At 45.4% G+C, this 19,455-nt stretch overlaps 1 protein-coding gene across 1 annotated transcript in view; it reads right to left on the reverse strand.

Moving 5' to 3' along the window:
- LOC119247726 (C-type lectin domain family 2 member D-like) overlaps positions 1-19,455 on the reverse strand; it is a 33,243-nt gene that overhangs the window by 9,510 nt on the left and 4,278 nt on the right. The window contains exon 2 of the mRNA XM_037514370.2: positions 1,068-1,179. Within this exon, the coding sequence (XP_037370267.1) occupies positions 1,068-1,179 (112 nt within the window). The remainder of the gene's footprint in view (positions 1-1,067; positions 1,180-19,455) is intronic.

Below are 19,455 nucleotides of genomic sequence, written 5' to 3' on the forward strand. Positions count from 1 at the left end.
GGAGCTTGATACAAAGGAGCATGAGAGATATAGGGAAATACAGGAGCAAAGAAGGGGCTTTTAGTAGATGAAGAAGAGGGTCACATTTATTGGGGAGACATAAGGCAAGATGTTCATGTCACCCTTTAGCAATCCAACAATCATGGGAGTCATGAGATTCAGAGTTTTATGAGCCTTGTTTTTTCAGGGAAAACAATCAAATTCAGGGAAGGGGAATAGGAAAGAAGAACATATATATGTGTGTGTGTTTATATATATACACACATATATATATAAATATAAAAAAGCAAAAGATAAAGGTTCAGTAAAAGGTATCTTTTCTGCTAGACTGAGGTACAAACACACTTTATGTTCTTCCTCTTTTCTCATCAAATTTTCTGTAAACTGAAAATGCTAAAGAATTTGCTGTTGAGAGCAGTCTTCCACAGCCACCCATCCTCATACCCCTACATCTGTTTACAAATTACAAAGGATATATATACCAGAAATCCCAGTTGTTTCAGGCAACTTTTGTTGGTATATATGTGTGTATGTGTGTATATAGACATATGCACATGCATACATATTTACATTACATACATGCATTATACACATACATACATATATGTGTGTATATGTATGTTAAAACAAGATTGTTGGAGTTCAAGTTTGCCAACCTTCTGGGCTGTAAACGACCTGTGATTTAACATCATAATGTGACTTGCTAAGGTACAAATTGCCAGGAATGTGGGGGAAACAGGAGGATTAACAATATAAACACAAAGAACATTATCCCCCTTATCCTCTTGTAATCCATTTACTATTTATAAATCCTGCCCCAGAAATGAGTAAGTACATACACAGCAATATAATAATTGGTGTAAAATACACCCCAATTCTCTCATGCATCAATATTCCCTCACGACAAATTATGGAGAAGGAAAATGACAATGACGTGCTAAGACTCCTGAAATGTGGCTTCCCTAAGGAGTCCCATCAGAAAGAAACATTCCCCTTCCCTCTTTTTGCTGTTTTTCCTTTCTTTCTTTCTTTCTTTTTTGTTGCAAATTTTATGACCCATATGTTACCCGATCCTCCTGCTTCCTTGTCATCTCTGGAGGCAGCATCTTTCTTTGTCACTTTCAGCAGAGAATGCAAAGACTTGGGCATTCTGTTTGCAGGAGCGCTGTGAAGCAGGCACTGGAAGACAAAAGTGTGGACGAACTCTGAATGCCTCCTAGAGCACAGCTGGCTTTTTCAAGATGAGAGGATGGCTTTGCTGAGATGACTTTGCGGACCTGAGGTGCGCTGAAGCAGACTGTGTTCACTGCAACTGAAAATGGGTGTGGTATGTGGGGGAAGAGCCTATATAAGTGAGGAGGAGCCAAAGTAAAAATGAAACTGAACTACTGCAAAATGAAAGCATTTATAGGAATCAGTCCTTAAGTTTTGTTAACCTCAGGATGCAGGCATGAGATCCTGCATTTCATATCTGCACTTCCCACTAGAGTAAAATCCTTTCACATATAATAAATTTTGTGAAAATTTTTGAAATATTTTCTTGAAAAATCCTTTCTCAAATAATAAGTGGATTGCAGAAAGACATCAGACCATTAATATTTCCTGAACCTCAACCATTTACAAAAGACAAGGATCTGGTCTTGAGAGAATCACACTCCAGAATAAGAGAAGGACTAGGGTATAAAGTTAATTAGACTGTAAACAAAATAAGTGAAGCTATGAAGTGTTCCAGAATTTTAAAAAGCAAAGTGCTTTTTTACCTTAGTAATATCAACTCCAGACTTATATCCCCTGTCAAAATGGATTAACAGCGACTGGGATTTATGTTATTGTCTGAATCAACTAAAAAGGAAAAAAGAAAAGAAACTATAGATGAAAAAACCCTGAGCATCACACAAGGAAAGGCAGTAGCCATCTTGTTAGTGGGCCACCTGTGGGAACTCTGGCACCCCCATACCTGTACATTCTAAAGGGAATCTGCCATGTGCCACATAAAGACACAGCATATGAAAGATCTTTATTTTAAAAAAATATTTTATTTTATTTTTTTAAAGATTTATTTATTTGTGCATACAAGAGCTGGGGTATAGGCCGGAGGTGAAGGGGTGGGGACGCAGGAGTGAGAGGATTCACCAGAGACAGAGCAGGGAGCAGCAGCAGTGGGCAAGACAGGAGAGGGTGCTGTGCCATGTGCATCACCTCCCTGCCTGGGGATCAAACTGCAATGATAAAACTGCAGTGGCTGCGGATTACTTCATTGTCCTGCAACTTAACCTCTTGTGCCACTAGGGAGGCCATAGTGTGAAAGATCTTTAATAGAACAATTGTGTAAAAAGAAGGAAGAGAAAGGATACAGTTCCCCAATAAAATACCCAAAGTTACCCATCCTCTCATAAGTAAATGCCCAGCAAACAGGGTGGCTCAAGGTGGAGCTGCTGAGGCTTGAAAGTCTAAGGCACCTTCTGGAGGGTGAAGGGCAGCAGGCAAGTCTTTGGGACACAAAGAGCAAAATCAAAGCACAAATGAAATAATGGCTGCCAGTGTCAGCCTCCTCATGTGTCTCTCACCCAGTTGTCTCCTCCATACCTCCCAAGCCCCTGGTGCATGTCCAAAGCCAAGAAGCAAGGGGGCTCTTCTTCTCCATGTGTCCCCCTCCTCTGCCTCCTGCCTTCCGTGCTCTACAGCTCCATCCAGCTGCTCAAAACATCCTTCCCAGGGACAGGAAACACAGAAACTTCTTTTCATGGAGATGCCTGTTACACTCTGAAAAGATTATGAGGCCTGCAATTGCCCCAGCTTTACCCAGTATCGTAGACACTGGGATTTATGCTACTGTCTGAATCAACTAAGTGATACGATACCCAGTATCGTATCCCCTTAAGAAGGGGAAACCCAGGCAAGTGCCAGTGGATTCCGTGAATTGCCTCTGAAAAGCTCAGACACAAGAACCCTAGGACAGAGCATCAGAGAGGAAGAGACATTCCCTTCTAGCTCCATCCTCGCTGCTGTGAATAGCATGAGTTTATCTTTTTAGATTGCTGAGTAATATTCCATTGTGTATATGTACCACATCTTCTTGATCCAGTCATCTACTTTTGGGCAGTCATCTACTTTTTCCAATAGGTATTGGAAATAGTGCTACATTGGAAATAGTGCTACATTGGAAATAGTGCTACATTGCAGTCATTTTTAACCTGATCTTTGTACCCCTAAGTCAACTACTGTACAATCAGCAGAATTTAGATGTTTATTATTATGGTAGGTGCTGAGAAACAAAAGTTTTGCAAGCTCTGATTTTAAAAGAGGATGGAGCAGGTGTCTGGGACTCCTGCAAGAGAGAGCTGAACAGATGCTCCAGGATGACCCAGGTGAGGCAGGAGCTTCCTCTGGTGTTTAGGCAAGAGATTGGCTTTAAAAGGAGGCTTATATGGTACCAAGAAAACTGTAACAGAGTAAGGACAGTATCTTATGAAAACAGTGGCACACCTAGGCTGTAGGAAACTTGGGAGGGAGAAATATATCTATTTTGACACAGCCCTACTCTGCCACAGAGAACTTAAGGTTAAAGACGAGTCTCCTCAAGAAGCCAGAGTCCCTGGTATTAACTTACTAGTACGCAGCACTGTATAGAGGGGAAAATTACTTATTCTTCTAGAGGTCAAAATGAGGATTAATCTGGACGAAGAGACTGAATGGAAAGGGGTTCCAGCTGCTTCTTTAACTCTTCCCAGATAGGGCTTGGATTATATAGGCTGTGGAGATGGGGGGAGGGGGGAGGGTCTTTTTAGCAAAGACCACAGAGCAGAAACAAACACTTGCTTTCACTGGAATAATATTCTCAGGCACATGTTAATCACCAGACAGGGCAAAACAAAATTCAATTCCCAGACAGGCAGTAACTTAACTCGTGATGTCTGGTGATGTCATCAGTATGAGAAAGACAGGAATTTAGAGAATGAAGGATTTTAGCCTAAGGAAAACGGCCTTTCACCTCCTGTCAGGGCTCTCTGGGCAGAGGCTTCCGGCATCAGGCGGTTGTGCTTGAAGATGCTAAGGGCAGGGCTCAGAGCCGGCTGGTCACAGTGGGCCTTTAATCTTCTGACTTTGCCTCTGCTTCTTCATGTCCACATTTTGTTCATATTTATTTTGTCTATTTTCACAATGGAGAAAAGAGGACTCAGGCCAGTTCCAAAAAAAAAAACAAAAACCTACCAAAAACCTACTTCCAATTAAAACACCAAAGCTTTCACAATTTTCCATCCCAGGCAAAACAGGGAGAGGGTAGAGGGTAGGAGAGATTGAAATCAGAAAGGGAAAAGTCCCTGAACCTGAAAACCAGGACTGTCTGGCCTGGTTTTGTTAGGGGGAAAAGGATGTCCCAAAGCAAATTCCATATAGGCTTTGTGGACTCCACCCCCACCCCAGGTCAAAGCCAAAGACACTGGGAACTCCAAATCCCATCACCACCAAAGGGAAGGTGGCTGGGACCTGAGGGTGGGGTTAAGCAGCCAGGTGGATACAAAAGGCAGACACGTGGGCTTTGGGGGGCGCCATTTTTGGCTTTCCGCCAGCTCGCAGCGTCCGGCCAGCTCTGGGAGTGACTTTGGGTTTCCAGGTCGTCGGATCGGGTAGGACGCATTAAAGACTTTATTTCCCTATTTTCTCCCTGAGTTGTATATTTTCCTTATTTCTTTTTCTCTTGTAAATAAACCTTTTATTAACCCTTTTGCGTGTGTCTGTAGTAGAGTATTCATAAGTCCCTTTAAAGCGCGCGGGTGAGGACTCACAGCCAGGAACCCGTTTAATATCGGGGTTGCTCTATAACAGTTTCACTCTAGAAGCCTTTCCAAAAGGCTTTAAACCATGGAAAGTCCCGAGTCTGGAAAATCTGATAACAACGGCAAGTCAAGGCCTGGGAACTATGGGAAGAAATTTGGTCAGAATTTTTGGAAAAACTGCACGAAGGCCAAGCAGAGGAGATATCACTCTAGGTGAAGCTGGAAAAGGCATTTTTTTTTTTCTTTCTTGGTTCTTGGTTCTTCCAGTGATGAACTAATGAGGTGCTCTGGAGGACTCCCAGGGCTGCCAATTTCCTGTGCTAGGGCTAGGGAGAAAGGAGCGGGCACAATACCTCGTGTAGGAGTCTGCAGGTACAGATACGCAGAGGCAGCTCACAAACACCATATGACTAATGATCTGTTTTCTTTGAAATTTGGTGGAGATTCCTGCCTTAGTGATGCCTGAGGAAGTGTTGGGACATTGATGCCATCAGAAACTAACCAGTCCTGGGCCTCCCTGGTAGCTCAAGGGGTGAAGCATCGCATGATGAAGAAATCCGCAGCTTCTGCAGCCTGAGTTCGATTTCCGGCCAGCCGGGGGCGGCCCACATGACGCAGCAGACTTCTCCTGACTGGCCCGCTGCTCCCCTCAGCAGTGCATTTCAGTTGGTCTGCCTGTTATGTTCCCCATTCTGTCCCTGGTGAATCCTCTCACCACCACCCCCCCCCCCTCCCACCACCACCCCCACCCCCGCCCCGCTGCATATCTGGCCTGTAACCCAGCTCTTGTATGCACAAATAAATAAGAAGGAAGTAAGGGAGGGAGGAAGGAAGGAATGAAGGAAACTAACCAGGCCTAGTAAACCAGTTTCAAATGACCAAGATGTGACAACAAACTCTGGGAGACTGAAGATGATAACACTAGGGGCACCGATGGTGATGGGCTGCTGAGACAGGCTTTTAACTCATGATGAACTGTCTTTGTTTAACTCGCTAGAAAAAGTCCAGCTCAAAAAGAGATATCAGAACGGTTTTGGGGGGCTGAAAGGTTCAGCGCGGTAAAGAAAAGGAGAGCCAGGCTAAATTTCTCAAAGGAAGGAAAAATTTATTGTGCCCCGGGCGGACCTCACGGACCCAAGGTGCTTAAACCCCACCCTCAGGTCCCAGCCACCTTCCTTTTGGTGGTGATGGGATTTGGAGGGCGGGGGGTGGAGTCCACAAAGCCTGTATGGGATTAGCTCAGGACATCCTTTCCCCCTAACACTTTCAGGGGCAACATACCTGCCGTTTCTTAAATCCTGGCTTTCTGACAATAAAGTGTGCCATATAGATTCAATTCTGTTTCTGCTCATTGGATTTGACAGCGACAGACAGTGAGACCCGGCTTTTCTGGCTACACGTGCTCTTACTGTTCAGGCCTGTGCGCTCCAGCAGACTCTAGGTTCTCCACCTGCACTCCCACCCCCTTTCCACAGGCCCCAACCCCAGCCATATGCTTCTGCATTGCCCCCCCACTCCATCCCCACCCCTCTCCATTGCCCCGGATACCCCCACTAGCACTCCATTGACCCAAATGCCTCTCCATTGCCCTGAACACCGCCCCCCCCACACCCCATTCCCTCTCTGATGGAAGTCATGCTACTCATGTTGTCTGACAAAGGTTCTGGCATGGGGCAGATTCCTGAAAAGTCAGGAATCTCATTAGCTGACTCCTGTAGATTCTTCTTATTTGTTTATGGCTAGTTTCTACCATTGTTAAAATACACATTTAAAAGTAAAACTGCAGGGCCTCCCCGGTGGCGCAACGGTTGAGCGCTGGGTTGCGAAGCTGCCCGCAGCCTCTGCAGCGCCGGTTCGATCCCCGGTCGCCGGGCGAAGGTCCCATATGGCGCACAGACCTCTCCTGCCTCCCACTACTCCCCTCAGCAGCGTACTTTGTCAGTCGGCCTGCTCTGCTCTCCGCTTTGGCTCTGGTGAATTCTCTCACCCTCCCGCATTTCTGACTGTACCCAGTGCTTGTATAAATAAATAAATACATCTTTTAAAATAAATAAACAAAAGTAAAACTGCAAATGCCTTTTGATCAATTACTGAATAACCAATTTGATGGCAAATGGCACTGTGTGATACAAATATTACATTTTTTATAAAATTAGTAATTCTCTGCCAAAAGGCAGTAATTCAACATTTGGCCTTACATTAACAAGTGAAAAAACTTCTGGGAACAAGAGGCTGTAAACATCCCCTTGGCCAAGTCTTTAACATGGAGATGTGGTCTTTTGAGGCAAGGGCTAATTGGAGAAGGAAATTCTTTTGCCTTGAAGTTAAAGATAGCAGTTGGGTGGCAGCTGTGAGCCAACCTCCAAGTGTAAGAAAATTCCTGATAAGTTCCTGTTTGTTTAGGGCTGATTCCCCTGGAGGTGACAATCGGTATGGTAGCTGTTAGAGTATGCATTCAAGAATAAGTCAACAACAATTTGGTGACTGGTTGAGCTAATAACCATGGCAGCACAAATAATGCACTTGGAAATAGTCAATGTTACAACTACTGGTAAGTCACGTATTAACCATTCTGGGAACCAAAAGCTATAACCATCTCCAGCCCTGCCTCCGATAAAATATTTGTAGTTCTTTAAAACAACAACCAGCAATCTTACAGAAAAGGTAATTTTCCCTTGATCTTAAAGTTAGATACGGAGAGTAGGCTGATGAGATAAGTATAGGAGTAATAGGTAGAAAAACTCTTCTGTTAGATTAGGAACATTCCTCCCTTAATTGAGAGCTTGGGGCTAGGGAAGAGTCAGTGCAGCTTGCCTGGCATTGACGCCCTCCGGGCCCTTGGTTCCCTAACATTGAATAAATATCTTATAAAAACAATATACTATTAGATGATGATTTCTATATAAAAGTCTTCTATTTTTTGTTTTAATCATATGGTTATATGTTAGTCTAAACTTTATAGGTTAGTTAGAAAAAATCCCTTTGTCTCCCTTCCCCCAGGTAACTTCCTGCCCTTTGTTTCCCGGAGCCCTTTGTTAATCGTTCACCATGGAAATGTTAGTTTCAGTCACATAAGTTTGTTTAAGGTAAATGGCTATTCTAAGAACACTTTGTTTAGCGACTGTGCCTTCTTTGAAACAAAGAATAATAAATTCAGGACCTCTGCAGGAGGGCAAATAGACCCTTGGATGTTCTTGAAAAAGATGTGAAGATTGTTATCTTCCTGCCTTAATGCTATGCTTATGCACTCTTATGGTTGGCTTGAAATGTATAAACAGCTGAGACCCTCAGCAGAATGATGTCTGCACCCTGATGAAGTGTTTGCGTCCCATCCTTCAGGAACCCCTGAGACCCAGGCTGCAGCGGCCGGCTCGCGGCACCTCTCCATTGCTCTGGACCCCTGTCCCCTTTCTATTGCCCCCCTGTCTCCACTGGTTACAGACCTCAATCTTTTCCTCAGTCCTGGGGAAGCCAGTTGACTTCAGAGCCCCCAGTCTTTGCCAACAATTTCTTTCCCACTTGTACTTTCATTTTCAATATTGCTTGTTTCACTTTCCCAGAAAGATTGGCTACAAGAGAAATGAAGACTGAGTATCAGTCATGCTAACATGTAATCACCCCTGGCAGGGCCTTCCTGTTTGGAGACCTAGTGAACTATTACGATACAGTTAACAAGTTTGTATTTTCCCCATTTCTTGCAATTCCCCCTTATCTAGCATTAACAGGATTAATAGCTTGTCTTTCCCTTGTGTTGCAGCTTCTCCCTCGCCTTGGGAAGAAAAACAAGCTGGCGCCCACCGGTGTCCATGCAGACCCTTTTCCCTCCCACTAATGAAAACAATCTGGTGATCACCCTTCTCTCCTGACACCTTCCCCTTCCCTTAAGATGAATGAGCTGACACCCATTGGCCTCTGTGAAGACCCTTCCCCTTACCTGTCGCTGTGCTGACACTTTCCCCCTCCCTTTAATGAAAACCAGCTGGTGTCCATCTGTTAGGGGGAAAGGATGTCCTGAGCTAATCCCATACAGGCTTTGTGGACTCCACCCCCACTCCAGACCAAAGCCATCAAGACACTGGAAATGACAAATCCCATCACCACCAAAGGGAAGGTGGCTGGGACCTGAGGGTGGAGTTAAGCAGCCAGGTTGGGTATAAAAACCAAACACGTGGGCCTTGGGGCTCTCGCTCTGTGGCTCGCCTCCTGGCTTCACGGCTCCTGGCTCGCAGCCAGCTCTCAGAGCGCCATTTGGGATTCCAGATCGGCAGATCGGTTAGGAAGCATTTAAAACTTTGTCTCCCACTTTTCTCCCTGAGCTGTACATTTCCTCATTTCCCCTTCCCTTGTAAATAAACCTTTTATTAACCTTTCGTGTGTGCCTGCAGTAGAGCATTGATAAGTCCTTTTAAGCGCGGGTGAGGACCCACGGTCAGGCACCCCTTTTTGTATAGGGGCTGCCCTACAACACATCCACCTCCGTGTTGAGCTGGCGCCCACTTGTCTCCATGCGGACCCCACCCCTCCCCTTGGCGGACCCCTACCCATCTCCCCCTTGTATAAATACCCCTGCCCACTGCCAAGGAGCAGGACGGTGGTCTTTCGGACATGAGTCTGCCGCCCTCCTCATTTGTCGACAAATAAAACTGCTTTCCTTTTCCTCAAACTCAGTTTCCTTTTATTGGTTGAGGGAAACTGAGGCCGGCGTTCGGTAACAATTTGCCAGAAGTGTGAGACTCTAGAGCTTACGCATGAAGAACAATGTGTCATCCGGCAACATGACGAGCTGTTGAGACATCTGGCAGTTAGTCAGGGCGTGGTGGGTGCTTTCCTGCCAGGGCAGGGGAAATCAGAAGAGGACAGCAGGGCAGGGCGTCACCCTGGTCAACCAAAAGTGGGCACAGGGCTCTGCTTTTTGGAAGTTGTCCATTTTCATCACTGTTTCCTGGCTTTTCCTAAGGTGATCAGATTTCAAGCTGAGGAGCTGTCCTCAGTGAGATTTGTCCAGTGAGAGGAATGTTTACTTATATACTGTGAAAACAAGATAGCAACGGCAGAAACTGGTTTTATCAAGGAATTTGTTTTCTGGGCCTCTCCTGGTGGCGCAGCGGTTGAGCGCTGGGTTGGGGAGCTGCCTGCAGCCTCTGCAGTGCCGGTTCAATCCCTGGCCACCAGCGAGGGTCCCACAAGGCGTGCAGACCTCTCCTGCCTCCCGCTGCTCCCCTCAGCAGTGTACTTCGGTCCTTCTGCCTGCTCTGCTCCCCGCTCTGGCTCTGGTGAATTCTCTCACCCTCCTGCGCTACTGACTGTACCCAGTGTTTGTATAAATAAATAAATAAATAAATCTTTAAAAAAAAAAAAGGAATTTGTTTTCTGCTGAACTATTGTAATCTCTGAAATCACTTAAAAACTTCAGTAGACAGTGATAATAAAAAGCAGATGACTCTTTGGAAGACAGTTTGTTCATTTAAGAAGAAACTGAACATACTGATAAGATCTGGTAATCTCCTCCCTTGGCATTTATACAAATGCTTTGAAAACTGATATCACCATAAAATCCCTCCTCTTTCTGGGTTCTTCTCCAGCTGGAGGAATAATCAATTTAACGGGGGAGAGGGCAAAAACAATTCTGCAGATCCTGCCAACATTTCGGGAGGATGGAGTATTGAGGGATCCAAAGGGCTAAGGAGAGAGGAGAGGGAGGCGTCCCATGAAGAGGAGATGACCTTGTTATAGAGCAACCCCGATACAAAACGGGGTGCCTGACTGTGGGTCCTCACCCGCGCGCTTAAAAGGACTTATCAATGCTCTACTGCAGGCACACGTGAAAGGTTAATAAAAGGTTTATTTACAAGGGAAAGGGAAATGAGGAAATGTACAGCTCTGGGAGAAAAGTGGGAGACAAAGTTTTAAATGCGTCCTACCCGATCCGCCGATCAGGAATCCCAAAATGGCGCTCTGAGAGCTGGCCGCCAGCCAGGAGCGGTGAAGCCAGGAGGCGAGCGATCGCGAGCCAGAGAGCGAGCAAGGCCCACGTGTTTGGTTTTTATATCCAACCTGGCTGCCCAACTCCACCCTCAGGTCCCAGCCACCCTCCCCTTGGTGGTGATGGGATTTGTCTTTCCCAATGTCCTGATGGCTTTAGTCTGGAGTGGGGGTGGAGTCCACAAAGCCTGTATGAGATTATCTCAGGACATCCTTTCCCCCTAACAATTCCCCCCTTTCACTTTTTGCCACCATTTCCATGGTGATGAAGATCAAACATATGGATTCTGGGATACAGTCTCAGATGAAAATTTTCCAGGGTTCCAGTCTGAAAGAAAACGAATCCCTCCAGGTAGTGTCCATTGTGGAAAGCAAAAGTCCTCCATTCCTGGAAAAACAGTTCATCAGTCCCAGCCGAAAGAAAACATCTGGAGGCATTAGCCAGAACAAGACAGCAGATATGTCAAAAATCACAGGAAAAAAAAATCTTAAAATGGTTCAACTTATGTAAAGACAAATTCTCTCAACCTTGATCCCAATTTTTTAAAACAGCATAGCAAAAGTTTGCAAACCAAATCTACTTTTAAACCATATTGCCTATTTTTGCATAAAATCACAGGGCAGAATAACTAAGCAGCAATTTTTAGCTGGCTCCGTTGGAATACTCCATATAGGATTCAGAGCGAACTGTTGACATCCGGTCCGTGTAGGCTTTTGGAAGAAGTTGGTCTCATCAGACTCCACCTGGGCTTTCCTCTTCTCGAGGGTACCAGGGACTTTTCGTTGGCCGGGTTGTCCAGTCCTGCCAATGGAGGCAAGCTTCCTCACCTTCTTTGGAGGTCTCTGGAACCCTACAAACAAGGCAAACAGGTTCTCCTCTTCTTGGTTCAGCTCTGTTTCAACTTTCTGGAAGAGCTCCACACACAAAGCCACACAATGAAACTTATGTCCAATTTTTTTCAGTTTAAACAAAATCCCTATGGAAGTTATGCAAAAACAGACTCTGAGATAAGTAGTAAAAGATTACTACCACTATTTTTATGCCGTGTTGGTATCAAGGGGAGAGAAAATGCAAACACAAGTTAGCTTTGTTGGAAAAAAAATTACAACCTTGCTGCAGATCCTGGTCACCAAAACAAGAAAACTTTGTGGATTTAGAGCAAAATGCAAAAAAATCATCAGTATTATTATGTCAAGGAAAACTTAGTAAATATGAGGTGTATTTCCAAGTCTATTCAGTCCTTAGTAGAAAAGTTTTACTCTCAACAGTTCCATCAATAGGAATCTGTTGAGACCTTTTCTCCCTATATTTTCAGAAACAATTTCTGTAGATGTGAAACAATTGAATTATAATATTACAAGGTGACAATCACCATTGACAATTTACATACATACCAGATACTACTGTTAACATTTTGTACATACCAAAGTTTTACCATTTTCCCAAGTGACAATGCTTCCCTTCCAGTTTTACTTCATTAGGTAAAATCCAAATAGAACAAATTCATCTAATGCCTTTCCCAGGAGGAAAGGGAGAAACTTTGTGGAGTGTCTCAGGAGCTCTACTGAGGTTCCACAAAATTTCCTTGCATCAGCCAAATGACAGGCTACCAAATTTGTACTTGAATTTAGATTTCTGGGAAGCTTTGCCATAAATATCAGAAAAATAACAGAAACAACAATGTTCAATCTCTATGAAGGCACCGGCTTAGTTCAGTAGCACAATGTTGACAATCAAACCATAACCTTTAGTTTTTCTCATAACTGGAGACTCTTTTTTTTTTTTCAACGTCTATGGGCACCATGTATACCAATTTGTCAATCACTTGAGGTCAAGACAAGGACACAAGGAAAGGACATACAGACATACAACATATAGACACAAAGAGCTCATTAGTTACCATTTATCACGCGTGGGATATCTCATGCAACTGCAGTTTCACTCATTGGCCAAAGTAACAAAAAGAAAGCAGAGAAAAAAATCTCAAAGGTAAAAAAAAACAGAAAGTTAAAAAAAATAACAAAATCAAAATCAAGATTGAAAACCTTTCTGTGTAAAAAAAAAATAGTGGCACCATATGCATGATCCTAGATGTTATTTCACGTCTCCTAAACTTTGAAAAGAAGAAGATTGGTTAGAGCATGTTAGTTTTCTCAGGGTTTCTTCAGGAAAAAAAAATGAGTCCTTGGGTATCCTGCAACAATAACTGGAAAAGAAGTCAGTAACATTCAAGTTTTTGTCTGTTTCTTAAACAAATATCTCAAGTCCTCAATGGGTTCACAAGACCAATGGGACTTTGTCTCTGGGTCAGTTCCTCCTGGGGCTTTCTTAACTCTGGAATGATGTACCCAGGGTTTTATGCCTGCAAGTTTCAGAGAAGTATGTGTGCTCAACAAGACATCATAGGGACCAGTCCATTTTTCTGACAGCTGGTTTTGAGCATCCCCGCTCTGCCAAGTCTTCAGTAAGACCTGATCTCCAGGTTTGAAGGGATGCAATGGTTGATCAGGAGGCATAGAGATCCTTGAGGTTGCAAAGTTATGAATCACTGCCAGAACCTCCTGGATGTGTTTCACATATTGCGTGATCCGGCAATCTTGTGTTATTTCCGGACTGGCTTTCAGAACTGAGGCCTGAAAAGGTCTTCCAAACACAATCTCAAAGGGGCTTAATTGTAGCCCACTTCTAGGTGCCACTCTTATGCGGAGGAGGGCAAGGGATAGTACCTGGTCCCAACGAAGTTGTGTTTCTTGGCACAGTTTTGCCAAGGTTTTCTTCAAGGTGTGGTTCATCTTTTCTGTTTGCCCGGAAGACTGCGGTCTCCATGCAGCATGCAATTTCCAGTTTATCTGTAACGCACTGCTCACTGCATGGGTGACGTCAGAGACAAATGCCGGCCCATTATCACTCTGGATAGAGTCCGGCAACCCAAAGCGAGGGATTATCTCTTTCAGTAGCTGTTTGGCAACCTCGGAAGCTTTTTCCGTCTTTGTGGGAAATGCTTCCACCCATCCCGAAAACGTGTCGACAAAAACCAAGAGATATTTGAAATTGCCTGTTGTTCTAGGCATTTGTGTGAAGTCCACCTGCCAGTCCTCAAAAGGACACTTGCCCCGATATTGAACCCCAATGGCTTTAGGGTGGGAGTCAGTCTTGGGGTTATTCCTGGCACATAATTCACAACCTCTGGTGATCCGTTGTGCTATTTTGTGTAAATACGGGCCCTTCAAATATGGGCGCACTGTTTCTAATAAGGCATCTCTCCCATAGTGAGATCCCTCGTGAAGATGTTTTAGCACCGGGTACACCAGGGCCTCCGGGAGGAGGATCATCCCATGAGAGTTTACTCTCCAAGTAGAGCTGGGATCAAACTCAGTAAATCCCCATGCACGAGCTCTCTCCTCATCCCGCTCGGTGTATTCAGGAGCATACTGAGTCAGGTCCACAAGAGGGATGAGTGCACCCTGGAGGGCAGAATGGGCAGAACGGGCAGCGACCTTAGCCACCCGATCGGCTGCCCTGTTGCCCTTTGCCATGTCAGACCCACCCTTTTGGTGGCCAGGACAATGCATCACGGCAACAGCTGATGGTAAAGCTACTGCCTTTAACAGGGCCAGGATTTCTAATGGATGTTTGACGTCCTTGTTACTGGCAGTAAGAAGTCCCCGCTCCTTCCAAATGGCCCCATGCATGTGGAGAATCATAAAAGAGTACTTGGAGTCGGTAAATATATTGACTCTTTTACCTTTCGAGAGTTCCAATGCACGGGTCAGGGCTATTAATTCAGCTTTTTGCGCTGATGTACCTGCCGGAAGAGCCTTGGCCTCCACGGTGTTCTGGAGCGTCACCACTGCATATCCAGCACATCGACGGCCCTGGTCCATGAAGCTGCTGCCATCTGTAAATAGCTCCCACTCTGGGTCTGGCAGAGGCTGGTCAGTTAGATCTGGTCGGCTAGCATACACTGTGTCTATGGTTTCTAAACAATTGTGGATTAAAGTGTCATCATCAGGTCCATCTGCATTGCTTGGAAGCAGTGTGGCGGGATTCAGGGAGTTAGAAACCTGCAGCTTCACATTAGGATTGTCTAACAGAGCTGCTTGATATTTTCCCATTCGCCCGGCAGTCAACCAAAGTCCACCCTTCTGCTCCAGCAATGTCAAGACCTGATGTGGCACACACACAGTGATGGGCTGACCCAATGTAAACTTCTCTGCCTCATGTAGGAGGTCACAAGTGGCAGCCACAGCACGCAAACATGGAGGCCATCCCTTAGTGGTGTGGTCCAATTGTTTGGACAGATATGCAACGGGCTGCATTTCTGGTCCCAACAATTGGATTAGTACTCCAAGGCCAACACCCTGTCTCTCATGTACATAAAGTTTGAATGGCTTCCTAAGATCTGGAAGCCCTAATGCTGGTGCTGAAATCAACTTTACTTTTATTTCTTCAAAGGCCTTTTGACATTCTGAGGTCCAAGACAAAGGTTCAGAGTCCAGGCCTTTGAGAGCATCGTACAAGGGTTTTGCTATTAATCCAAAGTTAGGAATCCAAATCCTGCAAAACCCAGCCATACCCAAAAATTCACGCAACTGTCGCCGGTTGCTGGGGACTTTAAGGGCTGAAATTACTTGTTTCCTTTCTGTCATCAAGCTCCGTCTGCCTTTCCTAATTTCAAACCCCAAATACGTCACCGTTTGTTTACAGATCTGTGCCTTTTGGGGTGACACCTTATAGCCACATTCTGCCAGGTGGTTCAGTACCACTATGGTATTTTCCAGACAAGATTTGTAGTCTGGACTTGCAATCAATAAATCATCTACGTATTGCAACAAGACGCCCTGGTTTAATTGAACCTTCCTGAGATCCCTGGCCAGTATTTCCCCAAAAATAGTTGGGGAGTTCTTAAACCCCTGTGGAAGCACAGTCCAGCAATACTGGAGAGTGCTCTTGGACTTAGGGTCTTGCCACTCGAAGGCAAAAAGCGGTTGATCCTGGACATCTATTGGGATACAGAAAAAGGCATCCTTCAGGTCTAATACCGAAAACCACCCAAAGTCACCAGGTATGGCAGTTAATAAGGTGTAGGGATTAGGCACAGTGGGATGTAAATCCCGAACAATGTCATTAATGGCCCTTAAATCTTGGACAAAACGGTACTCGCCTGTATGGGGTTTCTTCACTGGCAGAATCGGAGTGTTATACGGTGAGCGACAGGGCCGAATGAGTCCAGATTGAAGGAACCTTTTCAATACTGGCTCAATTCCCCTCAAGGCCTCCTCTTTTAAGGGGTATTGCTTCCTCCTCGGGGTTCTGCTCCCCTCTATCACTTCTATTTTTACAGGCTCCGCATTTTTCGCACGTCCTGGGGTTCCATCAGCCCATACCCATTTACTTACTCTTTCAACAATTTCTGGAGGTAAAATTTCACCTTTCGGTGGAACATCTTGAGTAAGTAACATCTGGAACCGCAGAGCATGCTCTGGAGGCACCTGTAGGTGAAGCCTCTGATGTTTTGGTGAGAATATAATTCGTGCGTTGAGCTTACTTAAAAGGTCACGACCAAGGAGAGGGATTGGACACTCTTCCATGTATAGGAAGCTGTGCTGGAGCTGTGTGGTGCCTAGCCGGTACTCCAAAGGTTGCAGGAAGGGTGTCTGTTGTGACTTCCCTGTAACCCCAATGACTGCTGCAGTCTTTTGCTCATTTTAGTTAATTTCGAATTCAAAACTGAGTATGTTGCTCCAGTGTCCACCAAGAAATCAATCAGACGATCCCCCACAGCGAGGGTTACCCGGGGCTCTGAGGGGGTTATTCTAATGGGCTTCTCTAGATCTAGTGGAGCCCCCGGGCACCCCTATTCTGCATCTGAACTTTCTCCATGAACTATCATCTGTCTCCTCTCCTCTGCACTTGGTTCTAGATTCCTTCTACTCTGTCTGTATTCCCTCCTATCTTCACCTGAGGCTCTACCCTGTGCTGTCATTTGTCTCCTGTCCTCTGTACTGGGCTCTCGATTCCTTCTCTGTCTGTATTCCCTGTCATCATCTGAGCCTCCACTCTGTGCTAACATTTGTCTTCTTTCCTCTCTCCTTGGTTCCTGGTTCTGTGTGCTCCTTCTATATTCCCTCCTGTAACCCCTACGTGAATCATCATGTCTTGGGGTTCTCTGTCTTCTATCCTGCCTTCTATAATTATTGCGTCTGCCGCTTCCCTGTAACCTGGGACAACTGTACTTCCAATGTCCCTCTTCCCTACAGAAAGCACACTGATTTCTTCCTAGGGGTTCACGTCTCTGTCCATTATTGTTTCCTTGAAACCCTGTTCTGTGTTCTCTTTGTAAAAAAACAGTCGCAGGTTTCGGTCTCCTGTGCTCTCTATTATTATAAACCCTGAATGCCAGGTCTACTACCTGGGACGGACTCATCTCAGTGACGCCGTCCACCTTAGCTAACTTTTTCTTTATGTCTGGGGCACTATGGGTAATGAAAGCCGTAGTGATCAGACGAGCATTTTCTGGGGCATCTGGGTTTATGTCCGTGTGGTTAGTGTAAGTTTGAATAATCCTCTCAAGGAACTCTGACGGATCCTCATTAGCTCCTTGCTCGAGTTCCAATATTTTGTTAAAGTTTTTTTGTTTGGGGATCCCCTGCTTCAGTCCTACCAATAAGCATTTTTTATAGAGATCCAACATCGCCGTTCCTCCATTGTTAGGGTCCCATCCAGGATCTCTCTCTGGGACAACAACCTCCGGCTCTGGGGACTGCCTATCCTGTTGGTGGAGACGGTCAGCCTCCTCCCTGGCTTTCCTGAATACCATCCTCTGCTCATCCAGCGTTAATAAAGTATGCAGCATGGACTGTATATCTGCCCAGTTAGGGCGGTGGGAGACAAAGATAGAGGCAAACAAGTTCGCCATCCTCTGAGGAGCCTGCCGGTACGAGGGAACAGAGCTCCTCCAATTTAGGAGGTCCGCAGTACTGAACGGATGGTGCGACCAAAAGTACCCAGCAGGTCTCCCATGTTCATTTAAGCCACCCATTGGCATCTGGCGAAGGGGAAACTGCCCTGCCTCAGGTTGATCCTTCCTGCCAAAATGGGTGCCGAGTCTAGTGTGGGGAGGGGACGCCATTTTAGTGTCCTCCCCAGAGGGCAGTGGAGGCTGTGCAGCCTCAGGGGTCTGCACGGGAGGGGCTTTGTCACGTGGAAGAGGATTTTGTCCTCGTGTATTTAAAGTATTTAAAATATGATGCTCCTCCTCTTCTAACTCTGCTCGCTGGCTGTCCTCATGGAAAGGGGAAGGTCTATCCTTTCTCTGCACCATTAGCCTAGCCTTCGCCTCCGCCATATCTAATTTATGGAGGGCGGCCTGCATCTGGTCCTGCATACCTTTAAAAGCTGACTCAAAAGTCCGATTTTGTTGTTGCACTTGATACAGCATGCTTTGATAAGCTGACTCAAAAACATTACGATTTTCATCCCTTATACTCTTAATAGTTAAATCAAAAACCTGATTTAGTTGTTGTATGGCCACGTTAAAAGCCTGAATTTGTTGTTGCACATTCTCAGTATGTGAAGTAGAACTTCTACCTCTCACAGAAACAAGAATGTAGCAAACTGCGCTTACACATATTACCAAAAAACCACCCAGAAGCACAGTCTGTAAAGGGATGGCTTGTAAACCACCCATGTATGTATACAATAGTAAAATCACATGCCATACACCAGGCTTCATCAAATTATTTATATTAATGAAACTGGTGGTGATATTTAATGGAAGAAGGCTGCTCAAATTCAAGGCCGGAAGGAAACTGAAAGAACTCAGGCTAGGGATGAAACTGTATAGGCTCATGGTTGAGGCCATATTTGAGTCAAAACACACCCACAAGGGCTGTACGCACAGGGAAAAAAACAGACTTTTCAGGACTAGAGACAAATATTATACTGCTAGTCCTGCGGAACTAGTGCGCTTATGGTGACCAACGCAAGGAATGTTACTTTGGGCTGGTCAACCGCGGGTGTAACTTGGAAACCACGCTGGGCGCCAAACTGTTATAGAGCAACCCCGATACAAAACGGGGTGCCTGACTGTGGGTCCTCACCCGCGCGCTTAAAAGGACTTATCAATGCTCTACTGCAGGCACACGTGAAAGGTTAATAAAAGGTTTATTTACAAGGGAAAGGGAAATGAGGAAATGTACAGCTCTGGGAGAAAAGTGGGAGACAAAGTTTTAAATGCGTCCTACCCGATCCGCCGATCAGGAATCCCAAAATGGCGCTCTGAGAGCTGGCCGCCAGCCAGGAGCGGTGAAGCCAGGAGGCGAGCGATCGCGAGCCAGAGAGCGAGCAAGGCCCACGTGTTTGGTTTTTATATCCAACCTGGCTGCCCAACTCCACCCTCAGGTCCCAGCCACCCTCCCCTTGGTGGTGATGGGATTTGTCTTTCCCAATGTCCTGATGGCTTTAGTCTGGAGTGGGGGTGGAGTCCACAAAGCCTGTATGAGATTATCTCAGGACATCCTTTCCCCCTAACAACCTCATCGTTGCTCTGAGAATAAAGATGAAGTTCTCAGGCAGAAAGGACATGTTTGCAGGTAAACCTGTCCTTGGATGGTTCTCCCCAAACTACATTCTTCTGGGTCATAAAAAAAAAAAAAGTAGAGCAGTGATTGGCTCTTTGGAGAAAGGGCAGTC

Source organism: Talpa occidentalis, unplaced genomic scaffold (assembly GCF_014898055.3).
Source record: "Talpa occidentalis isolate TD23 unplaced genomic scaffold, MPIMG_talOcc4v2.1 talOcc4.16, whole genome shotgun sequence".
Lineage (NCBI taxonomy): Eukaryota > Metazoa > Chordata > Mammalia > Eulipotyphla > Talpidae > Talpa > Talpa occidentalis.